This window comes from Cydia fagiglandana, chromosome Z, assembly GCF_963556715.1.
Source record: "Cydia fagiglandana chromosome Z, ilCydFagi1.1, whole genome shotgun sequence".
In the NCBI taxonomy this organism is placed as follows: domain Eukaryota; kingdom Metazoa; phylum Arthropoda; class Insecta; order Lepidoptera; family Tortricidae; genus Cydia; species Cydia fagiglandana.
Window position 1 is genome coordinate 25,923,332 of NC_085959.1, and position 26,524 is coordinate 25,949,855.

The 26,524-nt window shown below is 36.6% G+C and overlaps 1 protein-coding gene across 1 annotated transcript; it reads left to right on the plus strand.

Annotated features, from left to right (window-relative positions):
- The first annotated feature begins 9 nt into the window (after nucleotides 1–9).
- On the plus strand, nucleotides 10–25,466 carry LOC134679122 (uncharacterized). The gene is made up of 7 exons (XM_063537964.1): nucleotides 10–50; nucleotides 633–816; nucleotides 1,027–1,113; nucleotides 21,641–22,226; nucleotides 24,249–24,584; nucleotides 25,064–25,330; nucleotides 25,420–25,466. The coding sequence occupies exons 1-7, from the start codon at nucleotides 10–12 to the stop codon at nucleotides 25,464–25,466; spliced, it is 1,548 nt and encodes a 515-aa protein (XP_063394034.1).
- Nucleotides 25,467–26,524: the final 1,058 nt, after the last annotated feature.

Genomic DNA, 26,524 nt, shown 5'->3' on the forward strand with positions numbered 1-26,524 from the left:
ATGGCAAACATGATCTTAGAAATCGGACAGGCCTTAAGTGTTGATACACCGTAAGAAAATACTACATTAAAAATGTTGAGAATAATCTTTGTTTTATTAAGTTACCTAATTTTGTTCGAGTAGGTAGCTCACCAAACGAAAACCAAAAATTTCAAATCGGGGAAAATAGTTCGTGTATAAGCGTATTATGGCATAGTTGTAGGGAATGGGTATTAAATAACATACTAAAAGTTCCGGAGGGTAGGAGTGAAGCTAACGGGTAGAGGAGGTTTAAGGGTCCCTTTATATTAGTTATTCGTAATTATATAATTCTTAAACGTTAGCCCATAGCAAAAAATGTTCTCTTACATACATAAACGACATAATATTGTCTACAAAATAGATATAGGTACATGGTGTTCCTAAAATAGCACGACTAACTGACACTGAAGGTAGACACCCTAAGAGGATCATTCAATCCGAATGATGATGATGAAAAATTATGATCTAAGTAAATAAAGACATCACATAACATTTGTAGGTCAGGCAACGAGTGCTCCCTCCGCCACCGCCCAAGTATAAAAGGCAGGTGAAACTTGCATCTTGAGGTGGTATGGGGCTACAGCTAAAGAAGTCTCTCTCAATGTCTACAGGTACAAGTCATTCTTGAAATCGGCGGTTACCATCAAGGCTGATATCTGCCTTCCTTCCACCAAGGGAGCAGTAAAACAGAATTCCCTCCGAAAATTCCACAAGATCAGCTGTGGCTGGGAAATGACCTGCCCTCTCAGATGTATGGGTGGAAGATTGAGAACAACTGCCTGGTTCCAGTGCATAGTGAGTTAACAGATGAACCGGAGGAAATTCTGAAAATGAATTTCTGCCGATGCAAGAAATGGCACAGGTCAGCACGAAGTGTGTGCAAAAAATGTTCTTAAATGTTTTCCAGAATGCCATAATTGCCAGGGGAACTGCCTGAATGGGGTCCCTCAAGTTGACTAAAAAGATGAAGAAGTACAGGAGGATCCTCTGACCGTTTCCTTACAGGGGATCGATGGAGAAGAGATAGAAAACGAGGACGGGGATGAAGGTCCTTCTCTTCTCACCCCAAGTGAGCAACAACTTAACTCAATGGTACACACCATACTTATGTTTAATTATCCTGCCATCACGGCCTAAATATTACAGACATTCAAGAGCCATCTCGAAAACTATACAAGATAAAACTTGGTTAGTAAATTAATTCAGCTTTAATATTGTAGAAAACATCATGTCGCTAGGACGCATAGTTTCCGAAAATACGCATAGTAAAAAACCGAAAAATGGGACCTTCAAAGTCCTCCTTCCCCCCCGGAACAAGGGCTGGGCGGGGACTTTTGATATGTTCGCCTCCTAACTAGTCCAAACAAAGTTACGGAGTCAAAAATTGTGTTCCTAGCATTTCTCTCTATAACTTCTTATTGCTACTGCTGTCAGGTGTAGTTTTTCTTTTTTTAAATTTTGTCGAATTTTTGTATTTTTTATTTGAAAGTTATATGAGTGAGGTAGATACTACTCGGGTTAAAGGTTAAAAAATCCCATAGAAAATATAGATACTTCGCTAGCCTATATTTTTATAAGCACTATAATATCCCAAGATGTCCTCCTTAATAGTGGATATTACTGCAATGTTCTGCTGCCAGAGTGCAGCACTAGCGCCTGTAGTAAACATACTAGTAAACATGCCTTAAATTGTTTTTTGACAAGTTTTCACCGACAATGAAATATGACATTGATGCATCCAGGCGCGGTTTGTTAACAAGGCCATACCGGGAAACTCAAAATAGAAATTCAGTTATCCGCCTATTTATCGCTTGAATATGTATATGTAAGAGTGATAGAGAGGTTAGATAACAAAATTCGACTTTCCCCTTCGCGGTAGACCCCCAGATTGTGATGGATTGTGGTTGTGGCGCCCCCTACGCAGAGTTTCGGGCAATGTTCCCTATTCAATGCGAATAAATTTGCTTAGCAAGTAACAAACCTACAATTATTAATAATGTAATTTAAAGCTTTTTGGGAAATTAAAATTCTGGTATTTCGCTTTTGATGGTGGCAAATTTCACACAGAAGGTAATGGAGTCACCCAATTATTTTTCTGATTAAACGAAAAACGATTAATTTTGCATAATAATTGCTATAAATTATCTTGCGAGCATACATAGGTAATATGTTTTTTTTATCAAATATCACTATCACTACTAAAAATTACTAGACTAAAAAGTAATACCTGCCATATGATATATTCTTTTCCTTGGCCATTGAATTACAATTGAGGACTGGAATTATGTGTTAGAGGTCATCCAAACATGTAAACCTACCACCATAACTTTTATGAACACCTTTGTAACTGGTAATGTTTAATACAAATAAATGATCTTTATCTTTAAATTCACCGGTTAAGTGCGTCAATGTTATAAATGAATTCAATGGACGATGAAGTCGATGTTTCAAATATTGTTGGTATAAAGGGTCTAGCCGCAATCCCATAGTGAAACTGCCCCTGGCTGAAATGTATACCTTTCTTAGGCGCGTTTATTTGTCTTATTATAAAATATCGTTTTACCAAATTTCAAGCCTAGAGTCCCCTTGGTTTGGCAAAAAAAAAATATTATAAAAAATCGGTTTTATTTTTTTTGTAGCTAAACTAGTGGTTCTATTGTTTTGAAATTTGTATGTTACATGCACCTAATGGTAGTTCATTTTCAAAAAAAAATCAAGATTGTAACTTGTTTATAAAGGCTTAAAAATATATTTTTAATATTTAAAACTTCTTTTTTAATACTTGTGCAATAGTGACAACCTCAATTTTTTGTTATTTAATGCAGAATATACTATTGCATAAAATATATTATTGTTATTTATATTACACAATAAATCATTATATTTCTAACTTATTAAGTACCTATGTACTTTTTTTTTTCACTAACTAATGTAAAAACTATTACATTCGTTACAATCGAACGTTGATAGACTTTATATATCGTTACGTAATTTAAAAAATCCTGTGTGTCATATGCGTCACTATGACGAAACCGGCATGATATTTACGCACCCTGATGATGTATTTATAATGACATTTTTTTTTTAATTTTTTGAAGAGCATTTTCAGTGAGAAATATGAGTCGGAAAATCTCAAGTCTTATCCATGTTCTGTACAATGTTTAAGGCCATTCACTCGAACTGGCACTACCTATTGCGATCTCTGATTATTACCCATAACCCATTTACGATATAACAACATTTGGGTGTTCCTGCAATCGTTTTATAAAAATAAGTTTTAAGTACTTTATTCCAATTTACGAGTACCATACTAAGTACCTACTTTAGGTAAATGAATAATTTATTTATTCGATCTTAAAAAATAATTTTAAAAACTGCTTCATTACCCTCTGTGTGAAATTTGCCACCACTACTCCGCTTAATTTTAATGAACATATGATTATCAGTTATTATTGTAGACTACGACGACAACTGTTGTCCATGTTGTTTATGACCTATATTGAAACAGTTGTTATATACGATTTGCGTGGGATGGCGATCAGATGCCAAGCAGTATTCGTGGCGGCGGTTGTAAGCTTGTGGTTGCTATTAATTAAGCTAATAATGTCCCTCTGTTCATATTGCAATCCTATGTATGGTTTAAAGGAATGTCCAAATTGTAGTAACTGAGAAATATAATGCCTAAAAACCTTAGTCTATTAGGGGTTCATTTGTCGAATATCGTTAGTAGATAAAATTGATTGGTTTTTGTTTTTTTTTTAATATAATAAAATAGGCACGAGTATAATATAATAATAGTAATAGAAGTATAATTAACTTCTATTTGACTATTTCAAGTAGAGGTGCAACAGATATTCGATTACTATCCGGTATCCGACCAGATAAAGGTTGAACACCCCAAAACGTGGGCATATAAAGTAGTCAATAAAACATAATCAAGTACAATATTGAAAAAACTTTTTATTAGATTAGCTTACATGACTATCATACATCTATGATCATACAAATGTGTATTTAATTATGGCTTGAATACGCCATTGCCCTCACATTGCGTCGAATGCTGCTCATCAATGCTTGCACGGCATTGTTAGGGTACTTTTTACCAGCCCAACTCCATGTTTTTTGCAAATCAGCCACAGAATTGATTTGCCCGCCCTTCTTTTTTAATATCCCTTTTATTATGGACCAATATTGCTCGACAGGCCTAAGTTCAGGGCAATTAGGAGGATTGCTGTTTTTAGGTACCACAGCAACACCATTCTGTTTGTACCAGTCTAACACAGCTTTGGCATAGTGGCAGCTTGCTAAATCGGGCCAAAACAATGGAACTTGCGAAGTATGATTTTTCAGAAAGGGTAATAGTCGCTTCTCCAAACATTCTTTCTTGTAAATTTCGCTGTTTACAGTGCCCGTAGTGATAAATGATCGACTTTTTTTACCGCAGCTGCAAATAGCTTGCCAGAGCAAGTACTTCTTTGGAAACTTGGACCTCTTTTTTAACTTACAGTCCTCAGGAGCGTCTTTGCGACTCGTACTAGTATAAAACTCCTGGCCTGGTATCTGTTTGAAGTCAGCTTTTATATACGTTTCGTCGTCCAACACGATGCATTTAAATTTTGTTAAGAAATTGTCGTATAGCTTTCTTGCCCTTCGTTTGGCCGTCAAATTTTGCTGAGCATTGCGGTCTGGTGCAGCTTGAGCTTTGTAAGACCTTAATCCAGCTCTCTTCTTTACTTTTTGCACAAAAGATTGTGACATTTGGACTTTTTTGGCGACATCGCGTGATGAGATCTTCGGATTTGTCTTAAAAAGCTGTAAAACCTTGGCTTCTTTTTTTTTATGTCTTACGCCTTGTTTTCCGCCAGAACCTGACTTCCGATCTATAGTCAATCGTTCTCGGAACTTTTTTAAAACAGAACAAACAGTGGATTGCGGGTATTTCAATAACTTTGCTAGTCCTCTGTAGCTTAGAAGGGGATTTTCTGCGTGTTTGAGCAAAATCGTTTCACGCTGCTGAAGTTCAAGGCTCGCCATCGTGAAAACGAATGATCGAAGTGACATGCTGTCATAATATTTTTTATTCATCATACTATGGAGTTTATAAATATATTACTAAAAAGTTTATATAATATGGAAAAATTAAATTATACGTATAAATAAATGCCCAAGTTTTGGAGTGTTCAACCTTTAGTAGGTCATTATTCGGTATCCGGCCGGATATTAAAATAATGGCCGCATAGGTCGATAGGCTGGATACCTCATAGTCACTTTGCTTGATTTCGGAGTAAACAAATTGGGTTTAAGAAACAATCGATTAGTCATGATGCCTAGAAAAATGTATTCGAAGCGTGTATTAGCACAAAAAATATCAAAAGTTATAAACAAAAAAGGGGGTAGAGTAGATACTCGTATTTTTTATTTCCCCAATATCTCTAAATGTATTAATACTTAAGAAACCAAAACGAATATTATAAAACAGGAGGATATTTCCAATAAAACATTCCATATGTACTTGCAGAACTGTATCACCATTATTTATACTTTTCATTCAACGCCGAACACAGCCCTTCGCACGCATGCTAACAAATGTATTCCTACATATTACAGGACCAGACAGAGCTAAAGTACTGCCATTTTTCCTTGCCTTGACAGGATGTGACACGGTGTCTTCTTTTAATGGTAGAGGTAAAAAGAGTGCATTTGATGCCTGGAATGCCTACCCTGAAGCAACTTAAATAAAAAAGGTTTATTATTTTTTGCTTTTAATTTTTTTCCGCGGTATAACTTTTTTGTTTAAATGCTTTTATTTATAATTTATTGTGCCTATATTCACTCCATTAAATCACCCCTATTTTTACACCCTTAGGGTAAAGATTTATTTATTCAATTTTATATTTGACCAATAAAAAATAATTAGAATCATAATGGGTCGACTCTGTAAAAAGTTATGCGTGGTCATGCATTAAAAATATAGTTATGCGTCGTCGACTCGCCTTACAACCTCCTCCGTTTTTTCGTCGGTTAAAATGTCAATTAGTAAGATTTATAGACCCTCTTAATGACAGTTCTCAAACAATTGATTGACAATTGATAATTCTCAGGCTGTTGAAGAAATTGAAGTAGAGGGTAACTGGATTCCTTTGGATGATAATTTGGGTTACTTACACACGAAAAAGAATTCATTCACGTGTAATACGATTTCGGCGGTACAGGCACCTTGACAATTTTTACAAGGGCTTGAATTTCAAACCTCTTAAAACGGTCATAGTTGCTAATGTGATGTTATGTTACATTCTGACAAAAATTTGAACTCATGAAATATGCGTTCTGTGTCAATATTTTTTACGGAATTTCAGTAATAGTGGTTGGGGATGTAAAAAGTTACCACCTGTTGGCGATAACTGGATATTTCAAGCAAATTTTTGCAATGTTGCACACGTAGCAGGTACACCGCTCTGGGATTTATTTGTACTAACGGAACTTCACGAGGCAATGCGCCAAAGGGACGATGCTGCCTTTGAGACAGCATTAAATAATATGGCTAGTGGAATCGATGACACCTGAAGATGTCAATTAAATTGAAAGTCAATGCTGCACGAATTCGTCGCTTCCAAACACATGTCAAGGTGCAGTCCATTCGTATAGCAGCAACCGTGAAATAGATGATCATAATAATAGAGTTCTGTCAAAGGTGACTACAGAAGGAGCGGTATCCGGGGCCTTAGATAGAGTAAGCGGTGAAACGAATTCCGCTATGAAAGAGAAAGCTTTAGACACAGTGGCCAAGTTACCCACTGCACAAACCTACGGCCTACCTAATAGTATAACCTTAAACATTAATGCAAAATACATGACGACTGTAAACATTGACATGTCAGATGGGCTAGTAAATGGAACCACAGGGATATTGACAGCGATTGATTTTGCAGTCTATGCAACTACCGGCGATAGAAGAGTATTATTTGGCGTTTGGTTATGTTTTGGCGACATAAACATAGGTAAATTAACAAGAATTAAGAGCTTAACATCACTCCTTCGTTACAACACACGGTTTAACAATAATTGGACTCCGATGGATCCAGTCACGTACACTGTAAAAAGGTACAAATCTTCAAACTTGCAAGTTCGTCGTAGTTAATTCCCATTGGTTCTAACTGAAGCTATTAAAATACATAAAAGCCAGAGTTCCACTTTAGAAAAAAATGTTGTACCTATGTACATATAAAACCTGGTCTTTGATAATAATGATAATATTTGGCGATTTCAATGAAGATTATCTGAGCAACAGCAACACAGCAGTATTTAAATTACTAAATGACGCTGGTTATCACTCTTTGTTACCCCCACTAGAGGGGTCTACGCGCGGTGGGTCTCAAAATATTAGGTTTCAAGCTTCCCTTGTGAAGTAAGATTTTATAATTCCTTCTTTAGTCATCAATGTGGGCTCGTTTTTAGACCACAAACTCAATAATACAAAATAGGATCTACCAAAATCCACAATACACTCAATAATAGGATCTACCAAAATCATTTGTTTTTAAGTTCATTGGGCAACTACGGTACCCTACATTGAACATGGCCCGACATGCTCATGGCTAATTTTTTTTAGAAGGATTTACTTTCAAAAATAATCAAATCAATTTCGTTGTTTCATACACCAAGTATATGTAGGTAGGTGTATCTGACATACGTATTTGTACCATACACGGAAAATGTTAATAATAATAATGCCGAATATAATGACGAGTCTCGTGAATGCAAGTAGAGGAATTGCAACGATGATTGCATTGTGGAGACATTTGTGCGACTGCGAACAATTTGCGTGATTATATTTGCAATTTATATTATTCCGCCTCAACACGATATTTTAAATTAACAAATTTGACTACCATAAGATTCGGCGTGAACATTTCACTAAAAGGCCCTATCGTCTTCAGGGAGCCGACTTGAATACTTGAATGAACATTAAGAGAACAAGCTAAAGAAGACTGAGTTTTTATAAGAAAGACTTTTGTACAAAATTCCAGGTAATAAATTTGGTCACTAAGCCACAAATGAATAATACGGTAATTAAGTGGGAGTTCCTGTTAGGAATGCATGGAGACATGTTACCGAAAAGGATTTGATGATGATGTTTTGTTAAAAATAAAAAAGTTACAGGAATTCCAGACGTTTTTTTAAAAAGTAATATTCAAGTAAGTATATAGTCCACGATACCTATGTATCTCATGATATACGTAGGTACCTATTCACAGGATGGTCGCATAGGAAGATTAGCGCCGGAAGTCGCCAGAATCACGCTGAGATATGACCATTTCGTGCCACTCGGTCCTATGTTTTTTCTATTTTTTGTATAAATTTATTTTCTGTGTTTGTGATTACGAATAAATATTTTGTATTTCTATTTCTGCTAATGCTGTGATTTGCGAATGAATCCATTTCGTTTGATTATATTACTAGACAAGAATTCAACCAGCCCGTTCGTTGACACTGGAAAGACCAATGCCAGTCATGATAGTTCCAGAAACTGCCGATGAATTTATGTCAATTTTGTCACTTTCATCCGCTGTTTTAATAGGAAAAATTGAACCACACAACACATTTTGCATGAAAAGTTGGTGAGAAACCAAGTTATTTTTCTGTCGATATTTTTATGTCAGTCAATCTGCAGCCAAATTTTGTATTATGCGCATCAATAGCGTATAACTGCTCCATGAAGAACCGGAAATCGATTATCCTCCTCCCTTGAATTTCAGGATTTATCTGTAACAAAACTAATTATTAATCTTTAAGTCTCTCTCCAAGCTAAACGTGCCTAACAGCAAAATAACAATTTCATTTTATACTTAAGATATATTTTTGTATTTTGTTTTGAAAAAACTAAACCTATTACAACATGAAAGAGGAATAAAATATATGTAGCCTACCTACATATCAATTTCAAAATACTAAGAATCCCTCAATTTAAATCAAATCACGAAAAACATACGAATTAAGAATTTACCTTATTTTCTTCACAGGAAGAAGAAGAACCTTCTATTAGTATTGTATAATCTGACATAAGCGCAGAAGATTACGACCAAGGAAAAGCGTTGGTTCTCAAGAAACTCCGTGACCAAGCTACCAACAGACATGATATAGAACGTGCCACATTATTACAGACTGAACGTGCTTTGTGGCCGGAGCTCCGTCGATGTATATTCTTACGGCATCTACATTTGCAAAGGTTTGCAAAAGAAGGGCTGGTCTGAATTCTGAGCAGCTCCACTGGTTAAGTTAACCAGGTTAACGCTATTCTTTATAGTAATAACTTAAGCAACGTTGCCTCCATTAAACACGGGAAAGACAATGAATCCACAGCACTAGAACAAGTGAGTGCGCAGGAAAACATTGCCATAGAAAAATGTGGTTCAAATACAGTGCTTCTGCAAACACTATAATAACATATAAAAACATGTACTGTTAACTGTTATTCAAAAGGTACTTAAATACACAATACAGTACGTAGCGGCCCCCTTTTTTCAATATCTTTCGTTAAATTTAAATAATCAAGATTATTTAGCTGTGGCGCTAGTGTGCACGTTGAAGGGCTCTTAAATTCTACGAATAAAATTGAAATCGAGTGGTCAATACCAATAGATTCCAAATTTCGATCGCTCCTATTTCAAAAATTAGTATTTCGCCATTTTCTACCGATTTTCGAGTGATGAAATCGAGCGATCGAAATTCAAAAATCGGCCCCTGCTGTCCTGTTATTACAGTGACTTGATGGCGAGTCGATGACATGTCGCTGTTTTGCTGCCAACTCGCGACAGGAATTAAGTCGCGCCTATTTGTCACTTATTATGCTAGTATAAGTTACTCTTGGGCCTACCTACATAAGTGGGTTTGACAGAAATACGAGTATATTAACTTGGCTTTGCGACCAGCGTTCGCAGGCCGTAGTTAAGTCAACCAAAAAGGTTCGCGACAAAGCCCACCAACCGACTAAACTAGTAAAGCAGACTGAATAAGTCGTCCGAATACGTGAGCGTGAGACATCCTAGCAGGGATGCCAAGTTAGTGGTTTTACCACTAAATTTAGGGGGAAATAAACCAGCTAGGGGTTTTTTTAGGGGCTAAATATTTTTAGTAGTTTTTTAGGGTCTTTTTTAGAGTAGAAAACTACGGCAAATTTGAAAAAAGTAGGCGCGAAGGGATATCGTCTCATAGAAAATTTGAATTTAGCGCCTTTTTCCACTGACAAGATTTTCTTGACCATCTATGTATAACGTTCATATGTATGATCATTAAAATGTGGAACCGGTTGAAAATCATAATAATGTTCTAAATTTATTAGTTATATGTATAGTATGTATTAGTTTTGAGGCATCCAATGTGATATAATTCAGAAAGACATCGCTAGTAGTCTTGCTACCTACTGCTGCTGCTGGTAGGACTAGGTACATTTTTCCAATTTAATTTTCGAGTGAAAACGCAGTACGAGTCTACCTACTATAAATGGTAATCTTTATTACCTACGGAAGACTCATTTCTGAAATGGAATTCTGTGGCAAAGCTAAATTTAAGGAGAAATGAAAAAAAAATGAATAAATCGGGACACGATGAGAGTAGATTGGTACGGTACTGAATAAATATTCACTGACGTCTAGAGATTTGAAAAGTCATGATTTAGAATTAGCAGTTATCTATGTTAAAGTATACATAAATTTATTTCAATGGGATAATCGAAGTGAGGTAGATTGAAACCGGTGGGTTCTTTGTTATATTAAAGCCGCTACGGTAAGAACGTTATCTCTTTGAAGTAGGTAGGAAATAATTTTACTTACTCGGGTCGTGGCCATCTATCGCGGTCCTTAATTAAGTCGTATTTTTAAGGACCTTTTTGTAATAAGGAATAAAATCCGCTCAGTAGGTAATTTAAGGTAGGTAAGGTACTCATTAAAATTTAGTAAACGGAGTCTATTATATTGTTATTTATGCGCCTACCTTGTTATCTAATGGCATAACATTAAAATATGGAATAGTAAGAAATATTTTAGGTAAATTACCTTGTTATTTAATCGCATAACATTAAAATATGGAATAGTAAGAGAGGTAAATGTTCTGTTTGGCCCTATAGGTCACTGGTAGAGAATGCCATTTGGCATTATGTCCACCATTTGTACATTGTTGTATATATTTTGTGCAATAAATTTTAAATAAATAAGTTATAAGTAAAAATCTACAATCAGGCTACGCAGCCTACCTAGACGTCCTGACGTCCTCTGGTTTCCGGACCTACCTCTAAGTACCTACCTACTAATAGCACTCCGCACAGTCCGCACTTTAAATACGGACAGCAAACGATCTGATTAATTTTTGCAATTAGCTTTATGCACTTAAAGAACCTATAAGGTGATAATTTTTGTCAGTCTTGATAATATTTTTTATGTAAAATATAGAACGTTGTGTAGCCGATACAAAAACGTGGACCGTACCAGAACATAGGTAAGTAATTAAACTACTTATAGCCAACATGATTGGTCCAGTCGTTTTTGAATTATTGCAAAAAATCTTATTTTCTTAGTAAAAAGTCGTACAAAGCGCTGCATGGCGCTGCAAACCTTATGCTTGTACTTTTATGTACCTACATGAAACTTACTAATAACCCCCGTTTGGCCTATTTTGACAGAATGGTAACTACGAAACCCTACACAACATGGCCCGTCATGTCATTTTGGCCAATTATTTTCGGATCATTTACGAAACTTTATTCATCTATGTTTCAAATTCTGTGGGGTTTATTTTCCAAACCCAATTTGCGTATTCTTGTATAGCCGAAGTTAAAATTTTGTTCAATCATAAAAGTATCCGCTGCCCTTTTCCTAAAAACCTCCACTGGTTGTGGTTTTTTAATAGACAAATTATGTCTGGTACGAAAACCTTTAAAGCACTCATGGCATGGCCTGCTTTACCTTCCCTGAACCAGTTGGTTCTCTTCAAAGTAACATTGAACCATTTCAATTATCTCCGCTCGGCTTAGGCCAAATCCGTTCTTGTCCATTACGCGCAAGCAATTGGTTAGCGTTTGCTCGTACTCTGCACTAATAGCTTTTGGTCTACCCATATTATCTGATTTTGATCACGTATAGTTACCATTAACATGACTCATTATCGTTGCAAGTGCGGGGTACTTTATGGTGAGCACAAGCTTCCAGTTTTGCAGAGGAAACTGAGTTAGAAATAGTGTTTCCAGTGGGCTTTTTAAAACCGCCGAGTTGTATGTACTTATAGGTGGGTAATTATTGTAATTAATTACATTATTTGACTGTGTCTGTGCATAACACAAAGAATACAGACAGCTTTGACCATGATTAAAATACATTGTGAAAGATTTACACACTACCAATTATAAGGTTCCAACTATTGAAGTTGATTTACCTGTAGGTAGTTAATTGTGCAAAAAGAGAGTTAAGTAATTTCGTTTTTGCTTCGAGTGCTCTAATTTTGAGTCCCGAGCAATAGCGCATAGCTTTTATACATTTGACAACAGAAATGAATTTGTTGAAAAATGTATTTTTGGACAAATATACTAGAGGCAAAGTTGACTAGTTTGATCCGACGGTAATTCTAGTCCTAGAGTCACAGTAAACGTTGAAATGACATTATGATTTAAAAGCCCACGTCAAGATCATATTGTCTCACCGTTGCAACAAAATTTCATTTAGCTCACTATTTTTATATTAAGCAGTAAAGTACCTACTCCCTGTTCAGCTGCTGAGGTGAAAAATATATCCCTAAAATGAAAGTATATGTTTATAATCATAATATATATTTATAATCATAAGACATATTTGGCGAATACATGAGTAGTATTCCAAATATCCAATGCGTTCGCAAGGCTGTATCTATAGCTCACAGAACCACAGTTACACACCAGTTTTACGGCGCGGCGTAAGATCAATACCTATATTATTCTGCTCCTAAACATACACTCTCATCTATAGAAATATTCATATCAAACCCTAATTAATCTATGCAATAGTGGGTGGTGGAGTGGAGTAGTGGTGGTATGCATCCTCGAGAGGGACGAGGAATGTTGTAACTAAGTGTTAGTTTAAGGGTTTGTACTAGTTCGTGAGGTAGGTATATTACACTAATCATTTTATAGCTTTTGCTAACTATTTGACACAACGAACTAGAATAACTATAGAAGACTGACCTGGGGGCCGATTTTTGAATTTCGACCACTCGATTTAATATCTCCACTATCGAAATATAATATCTCCACTACTAGGCATTTAAATTCGACTAATAGAGTTGAAATCGAGTGGTCAATACCAATAGAATCCGAATTTCGATCGCCCGTATTTCAAAAATTCGCATTTCGCCGTTTTCCACCGATTTTCGAGTGACGAAATCGAGTGATCGAAATTCAAAAATCGGCCCCTTGAGTTCAAAAATGACCCCACGGCTACTGTGTCGAAAACGAATCGACTGTGCCGGGCGGAATTTGACAGCTTTAATACGAGAGCGGCGTTCTGAGGCATGACATGTTATCCCGTATAAAATAATTAATTCCGAAAGCCAAATAAAATGCCTTCTTGTGCGGTGAAATGGTGCCGCAACAATTCAGTTAAGCATAAGAAAAGGATGGAATTAATTCTTTTTGTAAGTGTAATTCCTGAACATGATACATAATTATTTAAATTAACAGACTGTTGTAGAATAATACGCTAAACCAAATGTCGTAACTCTTGTTTCATAATGACTTAAGCCTTTTTAATACGGGGTGGCAGAATAGCGTTATGCAACATATGTATTATCAAACCGCGTTGAGAAAGGGACTCGAGTGTACCGTTAGCACAAGTGTACTTAATAAATGATTAAATATAATCATAAACCAATCTTTGATATCTTCATAAGTGCAGACCCTTATAGATAATAGAATTAATAGCTAAATATGATTTGCATATTTAATTAAACTCTATTCTCGGTAAATATTGTCATTTGTTTAATAAATAATTTGGCCAAGTCCGAGATAGCTCGAGGCATTTAGTGTTCCGTACGGCTACCATCAGTTTGGCATTGACATAAACGATATCGTGAACGTAATTTACTTCCTATAGGTATATACATCTCTTTCGCACTAATATGTCAGTACGAGCGAGATGCATAGAAAGTAAATTACGTTCACGCCCACGGTAGCGTTTATGTCAATGCCAAACTGATGGTAGCCGTACCGCTCGCATCGTTACATTTTACAGGGGTTGTTTGTCTGTTTTTAGGATACCGTATTCAACTACACACACAGAACAATAGTACAAAGTGTCTAAGTGCGAAGGCCGAAGGCCGAGCTTTAGCAAAATGTCATCGCTTTAGCACAGAGCAATAGTACAAGTGTCTAAATATGAAGGCCAAAGGCCGACCTCCGCGTAGCCCGAAGGCCCGAAGCGTCCAGGATGTCAGTGCTTTAACACAGAACAATAGTACAAGTGTCTAAATGCGGAAGCCGAAGGCCGAGCTCCGCGTAGGGCCGAAGGCCCGAAGCGTCCAGGATGTTAGTACTTAAACACAGAACAATAGTATAAGTATCTAAATGCGAAGGCCGAAGGCCGAGCTCCGCGTAGGCGCGCTCCGAAGTTTAACCACTGACATCTTGCAGGCTTCGGGCCTTCGGCCCTACGCGGAGCTCGGCCTCCGGCCTTCGCATTTAGACACTTGTATTAATTACCTGTGTTTAGAACTGACCTCCTGGATGCTTCGGGCTTTCGGCCCAATGCGACTTCAGCCTTTGGATCTTGCGACTTAGACACTTGTACTTAAAAATACTTGGAAAAGTTACGGGAGGCGCGCGTCTGTCGGACGCTTTGGATCTTCGAATCGCTCCTTCGGCCTTTGCATTTAGTTAGATTCTTGTACTATTGCTTTGTGTTTGAATACCGAAGTCGAGCATCTCGCGAATGCTTGATGTATTACAATAATTTAGAGTAAGGTCAAGCGCGCACCACCATTTTTTGTCCTGCGATAATTTTGTCGCAGAAATGCAACGTATGTGTTTATATGTTAGTGCGCGCATATGCGACAAAAAAATCGCAGCGATTTTAAAATTGTGATTTGTCACATTTCTCCGCGATTGTTCGCGACGCGATTGTCGCAAAGTGATTGCAACATGCGGAGTTGTATGGCCCCGCGCGCACTATGATAATAAAATCGCACCTCGGCCGGACCTCAGTCGGCATTTCGCTCTCCAAACCTCAACATCTCGGCACCTGCATCTCCAATGGAGTCTCAAAATGAGACGCTAGATGTTGACCATTTAATTATGGAAATAGACGGGGATCACCTTTGTGTTATAAATTCTCAAAGTCATACAGCAATCGCATATTAAAGACACGTTTCATGACAAGCGACTGATACGAAATCCATGTTGAGAATGAACAAATCGTCGACTTTTTCATCGCAGTGCGCGCAGTGAATTTTCTGCGATATACTTAAACTAATAACGCATAGACAGATAGTCCCCATACGGCTAACCTGCCAAAAGTGAAGCCGAAACACGATCGATGTGTGCGTGGAACGCTCGTGTTTTACGCTCAGCAAACACACACATATATACAAAATATGTTGCCATCATACATACATCATCATGTTGCCAAATATTCATTTACTTCTCTCAAAGTAGAGGAATTTTAACAACATCCACACTTGGTTATTAATAATTTGGAAATGTGTAGATTCGATTTTGTAGCAAAAGCTTTTTGTTTATTTCGGGATTTGTTGCATTTCTGTACTTTGTGAAATAAGGATTAAATAAATAGCTGATAAGTTTTTACTATTTTTATTTATTTAACAAATGTGCATAAAATAATAAGAATAAATTTAAATAGGACAGAGCATATTCGACTGTGTTTAGTCCATTTCCAATGTTTCCATATTGCGTCATTCCTATCAGTCAGAAAACTGAAACGAACATGACACAAAATAAAAATAAGAAAAAAGTAAATACTTACCTAAATAATTAACTTAATTATAATTTTCTATAATTATACAATGAAATTTAATTGAGCGTATTTATTTTAGAATGTAGACGCCATGTCCCATTTGGAGGAAAAAATATTCACTACACTGGCAACATTTAGAAGAAATGGCGGCTGACGAAAATTTGGATTTTTGTATTTACGATTATGTAAAAATATCACATTAATCTCGATACTTACGCGTCAAATGCAATATCAGGCGGTTTGTTTTTATTATATGATGTGTTGTGACACCCATTCACTGTACAAACAACCATCTTTCCTGTAGTTTTTGAATTTTAAACGGGAGGTGTACACTCATACCGATTTGACTTTGAGTACTGCGAGGGCCGTTCGAATACGATGATACGAGTGTGACGTGACACGTGACGTCGCACTTGAAATGGCTTCACTGGGGGTGTACGAACTAGGAATCTACGCCTTATAAATCTATGGCGATATATTACAGCGCGATTCTAAAATCGTGTCGCAAAAATTAATATCGTGGTGCGCGCTTGGCCTATAATACCTTAAATATATACTCCTTCAATTTTAATTTAGTTTCTAGTTCTATGCCATATATATATAGACTTTAATATTATTTAGAACTGCTAAAAAACAAGATCGGCTTACTTTAAATATTTCGTCAATTTTACCTTTGTTTCTAAAAACTGTGATATTTAACTGTCATATACTATTAATGCCTTCCAAAATTATTTTCTCGTAACAGGACTGAGGGGCTACCGCGAAAACCGAAATTCGCAATTTGCGGGGATCTTTCTCTTTTACTCCAATGAAGGCGTAATTAGAGTGACAGAGAAAAATGCTCGCAATTTGCGAACTTCTATTTTCGCGGTTATAGCCCTGAATCTTGTTGCTCACCGATCCGTTCAAAAATATACATAAGTACTGAATATAATTAATAGTTATTATAATTATACAATTAATACAGAAATGTAATGGTACTTAATGAAAAGAAATATTGTGTATATTGTTTCGACGAATCAGATACTCTCAATAAAATCTATACATGAGGCCAAAGCTGTTCATAAATATTAAATGACTTTATTATCTCTATACGCCTTACTAACTCTATGTGTCCTATTGTGGAAAAAAAAACACAACGACAGTCAAGAACGGAATTCTTAATTTGAATTTTTCAGATTTTTGAGCTGCCTAGTCCATTGGTTGGAAAGCCCGTTCGAAATTGAAACTTATTTGCAATATAATAAGGTCGTATTTTGTAGATCTCTCTCATACTTATAGTAGGCTATTGAGTTAAAATTAAATATCCCACAAAAATAAGCAAGCAGAATTAAACTTTGTGTCAAAGACATAAGTCATAAATTTCAATGTCAAAGTTTTAACTAAGGATGTTTCTCGCCTAATATGAATTGACCAGTGTAAGCATCAGTTAGCTAGCCCTAAGCAACCAAAGGTCAAGCTGCAGTTGAAAAACTAATAAAGATAAAGTTAAGCTGATAATTTTCCCGCCGTCTCCATGCTTCTTTAAGTTGGGTATTGACTGGTCAGCTGCCTGTTAGCTATAGTTTTCGCGAAAATCGCCAGGACAGAGGTGAAAATTTTTGTATGAAAACTTGCAACTTTAAATGCATTTTTTGACGAAACTATTGCAGTCTAAAATGAAGTCAAAATCAGTCCATCGACTCAATTTTTTGCAAGCTTTCTAATGGTACCCGACACGATTCTTACAAATGAAAAAAGTTTCAGCCTACCCCTCTCAACCCCCTAAATTTCCCCCTTTAATAAGAAATAAGCAGTTTTGACTTATTTACAATATGAGTGGTGGTAATTGCTATAACTGTTCCAAATTTTAGGTATCTATGTCAAACGGTCTCTGAGAAAAACGTATTTAACTGATTTGCAAGACCGAAGTGATCCCATAAGTGTTCCGTAAACAAAGTTTTGTACGGAACACTAAAAATAGTATTATCATATTTGACAAATCTGTCACCAGTCACATTATTTCGCTTTATCAAATTGCCGTAGCTTTTCAAATAGTAGATTGTTAACCAAGGGTTGAAATGGTGCCTTTCACCCGAGTTAAACACTCTACTTTTCATATCGAATGCGAGAAAACCAAACAAGACAAGGCAATTCCGCAAAATCGGTAATGGAAGTACCTAATAGACCTACGGCCATGATTTATTTTCCTTAGGACTTACTTGTAATCGGAGACTTTACATGTGTGAAGATTAATAACCCCTAGCGAAAATCATTTAGATTGCAATATTTACGAAAACACACATTTTTTAACAAACTGAAGTAATTTAAACATGATTTGTTCATTATAGTATGAAAATCAGCGGGTTGCCTCTTACTTTTTAATTTTATACTTTTTCGTTCTAAAAGCCGCCACAGACTGCCGGACCGCACCGCGACCTTGGTGCGCCGCACCACGTAATAACATAATAAAAGTATTTTAAATATAAAATAACAATTTAATTACTAATATAAGTAATTTTTATCTTTTATTTTATTTTATTTTCATGAATATAGTGCTAAATAACATTAAAAATCAATGTAATATCATACAAACGTTTAACTGTGGCTGTATAAGATTCTGCCTTTGCTCATTTACGCAAGTGTGAGGTTTAAAAAATATTTTTGGTGTATTCCATTTGGTTCCCGTCTTATGAAATCGAGTAAATAGAATTCAACGAAAGAAATCAAGAATAATTTCTTTTTAACAATTCACATACATAATTTTTTATAAAAAAAAGGATCAACGTGGGATTAGTAAAATTAAACAAATACCAATTGTTCCAGGCGAGGAAATAAAGACACTATTTTTCCATTTTGTTTCCACCCTGTTTTTTGGGACGGGGACGCAGAGGAGTACACCACTTTTCTGCACTAGAGCATAAACGTATCACTTTCTGCGCACCTTTTAGAACAACAACGACTCACTTTCAGAGCATGAGATATGAAAAATACGTTTGTATAGAATATGAATCGCGGTAAAGTATTAAACGGTCGATGCCGAGAAATTGTCTACAATGTACTAACATATTGTACCTTAACCCAATATTAGCTAATCTACTTTAATAAAACTCATCCAGAATTAATTATAAATAAATAAAAATAAATAAATTTGGCCATGTGATCGTCTAGTGAAATTAATACGTTGTGAACCTTAGTACCCTTCGTCTTTTATGTGCAGACTGATTAGATTTGGATTTAAAATACTACCCCTAAAATACCCTATGTAATTGTAAATATTTCTACTGTATTTCTATATTATAACACTATCATATGAAAAAAATTAAATAATAAATTATATTTTTTAGAATTTATCTTCTACCGAGCCCTACCGTGACCAGTTACCATGAACAGTAGTGTAAGCCCTTGTTGTTTGTAATTATATTTTCCTTTTATATCCATTCGCTAATCTAGCTAGCTAAAGGAAAATATGTATATGTAAATGTTGCAAAAATTAATACGTACAAACATACTTTATCTACTGTCACGCCTCGGATGAAGTCGGGTCTCTAAACTAAATAATACCTATTTTATTTTGTTTTGTTTTTAATAGGTATTCCTAAACACTATGTAATATTTACTTTTATCTGCGTTTCGGAACCTATTTTCAGACAAGAAGAAACGCCAAGAAACTTATCTGAATATACTATAAATGTATGGAATACTGAAGCGATCGTCTAATAAACATGACTTTTTAACCCTTAGATACCCAATATAGAAAAGCTCAAATTGTCACTAGTGAACTGCTTCGCCTGTCACTAGCTCCCTATAACAAAATTATTTAGTATGTCCTCAAATAACTTTGTTCCCCTATCTCACCAAATATAAAAATGTATTACCTTTAAATCATATTTAATATACGAGCCTCAGTAACCCATCCATATGCTACTAAAACTAGACTTTAATTTATTCTGTATTTTAAAACAATTAACTCTCTAATGATTTTAACACTGTATGTAACCAAAATACATGTGAAAGAATAAATAATAATAAAGAAAGAAATAATAATTAACCCTAACACCCAAATAATGACTCTACCCTAACTCTACCCCAATTTCACCTATTCTAATGTGTAAGACTAGAAGCGAACCTCTAGTATTACAGGGGGGGGGGGGGGAAGTGAGTGAGAGGGACCCTAATTTAAGCTGTAAACGTTCGGCCGACAAAACCGAAATATTGCAAACCCTAGTGTCTGTGTAATTTGCCTCCCTCCGCAGTATAGGCCGTAGCCAAGGGTACTGACGAATAAGGCGCCCTATTCCAAATATAAAATGTGAATATATAAATATATATAACAAGACCACGCTTCTTCAATTACCAACAGATTTCAGTGAGTAAAGATTACTCTTAATGATCCACACGTGAGATCCTCACATCCCTCTGTCAGACCTTGAAGATAACGTAAGAGGTATAATCGTCACCTGTGTAGGTAAAAAGGTTGACGCCAGGCCCCTCTCGCGACCTGGACCTAACACTCTACTGGATTCCCGGAAAAGCCCGCTTATCACCGCTAGGTTAGGCGTTTCCGGTTGATTGACCGTGCAATCAGACACTAATCTGGCTCTAAAATACAAAAACACCAAAACACACGTAAGTATTTACACTGAACTAGCAATTGAACAGTCTGACAAAAAGCAGCATAGTAGCTACGTAATGTCAAACATTCAACCGTAAAAATAACACCTTTGTTTTAACGTCTACGGGCGAGCCAGAGATCGTGACAATCCGACGGACAAAAATAGAATAAACCGTTCCCAGCTTGGCGTGGGGGTATTTATAACCATAAAAGACATTAACGAAACGCGTTTGACGCATTTGACGCGTTAGGCGCACTTCAAAATAAAAACTTTGTTATTTATTTCCTTTAAACTCGAGTTCCAATCTTGAGTAGTTTTAGCAAAGAGATGTGAATCCCATAAGACAAGCAAAGTCAAAAGAAACCCCTTGCCTCGGAAATCAAGACAAAGCCACTCTCTAACAGATGGCGCCACTCTCTTGATATTCAACAATTCTAATGCACATCAATGTAAAAAACATGGATCAAAACACATGGCGTTCCAAAATTAATAAAAATCATTTATGTCTATATGTAAATATATATGTTTTATTGATATTTTTATACATTTTCATCTTTAGTTTCAATACTGCGTCAACAGATGGCAGCATAATCTTCGTGACTACAAAATTCACCGACAGTAATTCTCTATACACATTCCATTCTCTTTGGATTCAGCGAATCAGTTTTTCTGATTAATGGCCCACTACAAACTTGACTCAGTTAAGTTTTTGTTTGTTGTTTCGAATTTCTCGTGAGAATGTTTTGCTGTTATTTAAAATTAATTTACTGAATGCATATATTATAGTTACTTACATGTATTTATTTTAATTAACATTTGTATATAATAATTGAGGTTTTAAAGTTTATGAAAATAATATAGATCGATTGATCAGCTGTGTCAATCATTATTTATGTTAACTAGATCAGCTAGTGCGTCTAGTTACAATATTTTAATAAAGAAAACGATAAGACGAAGGTTCTTTTGAAAACTTTGATGGCCATCTTAAGCGTAAATGCAATCGTCTCTGAGGTAAGTATTCCAAGAGATACATTGCAGGAAATAATTGGATTACTGAACAATAATACCAAAGTTTTGAATCGTGTGGTGGCCGCGACGGGCGTTGGAAAAAACACAGTAACATTAATAAAAAAAGAAGGCAATGTCGCCAGAGCAAATTCTTGTAAATTGAGCACACCTAAAAAAGGAAAACGAGGGCCAAAATTTATTTTGGACAATTTCGACAAATGTGCCTTGCGAAATATTATAACAAATATGTATCGACAAAAGATTGTTCCAACTGTGCAAAAAATTTTAACTCAAGCTCAATTAGATATAAACTTTCTTGGTCAAAGAACCACATTATTAAATATAATGAAAAACCATTTAGGGTTCCGCTTTAAGAGGTGCACACAGAAACGGTTAGAATTGGTCGAACAACCTCAGATTAAAGCTTGGAGAGCCAGGTATCTAACAAGAATCCGCGAAAATGATGCATTGGGTCCTAATAAAAAACTTGTAGTTTATTTAGATGAGACCTGGATACATTGTCACTACACCGTGAACAAATGTTGGCAATCAATGTCCGAACAGGGCATTCGAAAATATGACAGTGCTGGAAATCGGTGGATTATAATCCACGCAGGTAGCGATGGGCGAGTCGAGTTATCTGATTCGAATAATCCGAATCAACCTACAGATGAGTTGATTCGAATCAAGACTATTGGCAATCCGAATCAACTCGGCCACTAAACTGACTGGTAACTTGTCTTGGTATCCGATCCGCTGACTCGGCGAATGAATCGCCAATTCACCAACTCGCCGAGCCGAGTCAACGCTACGCTCTACGATCCCTGCAATTACCGACCAATCGCCATTACCTCCATGCTCTGTAAAGTCATGGAAAGGGTACTTAACGGCAAACTGCTGGCATACCTCGAAGCAAATGATCTGCTCAGTGACCGTCAATATGGCTTTCGCCGAGGTCGGTCTACTGGGGATCTTTTAGCGTATGTCACGCACTGCTGCGGCGAGGCCATCGAGAGGAACGGTGAAGCGCTTGCTGTTTCACTGGACATCTCGAAGGCCTTTGGCAGGGTTTGGCACGCAAGTCTCCTTAGCAAGCTTCCTGCTTACGGCATCCCTGCTGATTTTTGTAGCTGGCTATCTGATTTCTTGAGTGAACGGTCGATCAGAGTAGTTATTGATGGCTGCTCTTCGGACCTCATGGCCATTGACGCCGGTGTTCCTCAGGGGTCTGTTCTCTCCGCAACCCTTTTCCTGCTCCACATTAACGACATGCTGCAACCCAGCATTGTAGGTTATGCAGATGACAGTACGGTTGTTGAGAGATATTTGGCTAGTGCAAGGGACAGCAGGGAGGATATACGTTCACAGAGAGAGGCCATGGTTGAGCGAATGAACTTGACCCTTAGTCTCGTTTCCCAGTGGGGTGATGACAATCTGGTCACGTTCAATGCCTCCAAAACGCAGGCGTGTCTATTTTCCGCTAAACGGAGTCCATTCGACCTGACTCCTTCTTTCCGGGGTGCATCTGTACCTATTACCGACAGCCTGGAACTCCTCGGCATGGAGCTGAGTTCAGTCCTCGGCTTCGGCAGCTTCATTGAGTCTAAAGCACAAACTGCGGCCAGAAAGCTGGGCGTCCTAAATAAGGTGAGGCGATACTTCACACCTGGACAACTTCTAACACTTTACAAAGCTCAAGTCCGGTCGTGTATGGAGTATTGCAGCCACCTGTGGGATGGCTCAGCTAAATACCAACTCGCCGCTTTGGACTCAGTGGAGCGCAGAGCCAGGAGGATGATTGGCGACAAGAAGCTAACGGCTAAGCTTCAGACTTTGGCCCATCGGCGGAAAGTCGCCAGCCTGTCGGTATTCTACAGGTTGCACTTCGGGGAGTGTGCCCAAGAGCTACACGAGCTCATTCCACCGTCCCCATTCTACCATCGGACTTTTAGACGCACGGCCGGTTTCCATCCTGACTTGGTAGATATTCCGCCAATTCGCACTAAGCGCTTTGCTTCTACTTTCCTTATGCGCACTGCCAAGGAATGGAATTCCTTGCCGGCGTCTATATTTTCGTGCTCTTATAACCCGGCAACCTTCAAATCAAGAGTGAACAGGCACCTTCTGGGCGAGCTCGCTCCATCGTAGGCCACGTCTACGCCTCGGCTAGTCTGTGGCCATGAGTAAACCCATGCATAATAAAAAAAAAAAAAAAAAATACGCTAAGGCCATTCAAAAATAAACCTTAATTCGATAGCCCGAAGGTTCTTTTTACAACAACTGCCGCTTGATTTCACCGTTTCAATCCGAGTTGACTGATAATATGACCATTCAAAAATAAACCTTAATTCTGTAGCCCGAAGGTTCTTTTTACAACAACTGCCGCTTGATTCGCCATCCCGAGTCGAGTTCACTGGTAGTATGGCCATTGAAAAATAAACCTTAATTCGGTGTCCTGAAGGTTCTGTTTACAACAACTGCCGCTTGACTCGTTTGCGGCTCCGCGGCCCGTGACCTTGTCGCGAACCACGCAAACCGTCGAGTCGAGTCAGTTCGAATTTCAACTCGGATCAGTGGCCGAATCGATTCGAATGATTCGAATCGAAAAAAAGTGGACTCGTCACATCGCTACACGCAGGTTCTGAAAACGGTTTTGTGAACGGAGCATTAGCTATTTGGAAGGCTAATTCCAAGAAAGGGGATTATCATGGTCAAGTAAATACCGAAAAATTTATTAAATGGATTACTAATAACTTATTACCGAATATACCACCCAATTCGATTATTGTAATGGACAATGCTTCCTATCACAGTACACAGGTAAATAAACCCCCTATTTCTCGAGATCGGAAAGACGTAATGAAGGAATGGCTTAAAGCACATAATATCGAGTTTTCTATGAAGGACACGGTTTCCATTTTATACGAAATTATAAATAAAAATCGCCCGCCTAAAGAACATTTAATAGATAACCGCCACGAAGTGTTGGAATAACCTGCCACCACCTATAAGAAATTGTACTTCGACAGCAACTTTTAAAAGTAAGATTAAAAACTATTTAACTGATCTTCAAAATTCCAACACATGAGCTGACGTACGATGCCAGATGTTATTATTATAATTTTTTCATGTTTAATTGCTTCAAGTTTACAAACAAATATGTTCACCTGCTCTCTAATTGTTTAAGCACAGATACTGTTTTTGTCTATTAATAGTTTAAACTCACTTTCTCCCACATGTTAGATTGGTTTTATCCTGTTTTATTGTTTTAATTTTTATTGTGTGTTTCCTGGTTGCCCTGAAAACCAGCGCCATGACTAAGTATCTTAGTCATCGGCATATGCTGAGTGGCATCCATTTTGGTGTTAGAATATATTAGAATAAGATGTATTATAGGTTAAGTTTTATGTTTTACACCAAATAAAGAATTTCTATTCTATTCTATTCTAAAAGCACACGGTCATGAGGTACTTCGCTTGCCACCTTATCACTGCGACCTAAATCCGATCGAGTATATATGGCATTTAGTTAAGCAGAGAGTATCTCAAAAAAATGTACTACAGCGTGAAAATGAGATTGAGGCCATAACACTAGAGTCATTAGCCTCAATCACCGAGAACGATTGGAAAAAAGAGGTGACTCACGTGAAACATATTGAAAATGACTACTGGCTGAGAGAAAACATGGAAATTCCTCGAAATGAAGTAATTGTTAACACTGGTAGGTTAACCTATTAGCATAATATCAAATTTACATTATAGAATCTACTCGTATCAAACACTAACTTATCCATTTTTTTGTTCATACAGGTGATGATACTGAGAGCTCTGATGACGATAGCGTTATGACTGAATAATTTTTATGGTTCTTAAAGTAATTATTTACAACATTTGTATTTTATTTAAGTAATACACCGTGTTTTTTTATTTACGATTAATTCGACACGTCGCTTAGTACATTAACAGCAATCAACTTGTATATGGGTTTCTTTTAAATTCAAAATTAGACTTGTTTTTACTTTTTCATACAAACTAAATCAGAATCGTGTTGATCACAAGTGTGACCTCTCACTTTCACCTCCTTTAGCGTAAATGTAAAATTGCAATTGTGACAGTTTTGACTTTACATCAATGACAACACTTACCAATTGTACATAAATTATAAAATCATACTTAAAATACTTTAAAAACGGTGTTTAAGAAAGTAACTCTATTTGATCTGAAGAACTATCTCTTAATGCTATCGGAAATCAATAAAAACACGCTGTATAATTTGATATTTTTTCCATGCTTTAGAACTTCATTGTACCAAAATAACAATTTAATTTATCTGCATACTCTACCACTGACAATGTCATATCATGCATTAGTTCAAAAATGACATATGAGCTCAATCCCTTTCTAAACGCGGTTTGATAATATGAGTAAGTTGGCTATTCATTTTATTTTAAAGTAACAAGCAACGCCGATTGTTTGCTTTTATGTAAAATATTAATTACGGTGCAAACTTACCGGTAAACTTCCTGTTTAATTTATTCTAGTTTCCCAAAGGATACGGAACAAAAAATACTTTGGATACATGCTGTCACTTTAGAAAAGCAGGAACCAGATTGGTTTCCTAGCCCAACCACGCGAATTTGTAGCGTAGGTACATAAAAAAAAAATTAAGTACTACGAAACAGAAAATGGTTTAATGCGACTTAAAGCTAACGTACCAATTTGTACGGTACGGTTACTTACATTTTAGCTTATTTATACTATAATTTTAAATATAAAGTAATACTTACATTCAGTTAAAATACTTCAAATGCAACTAATAGAATCCCAACAAAACCGTATGGAAAATACTTTATTGGATTAAAATTGGCGAAAAAAGCTACTCTATATTTCTGACATACGATCTGTGAACTTCAGG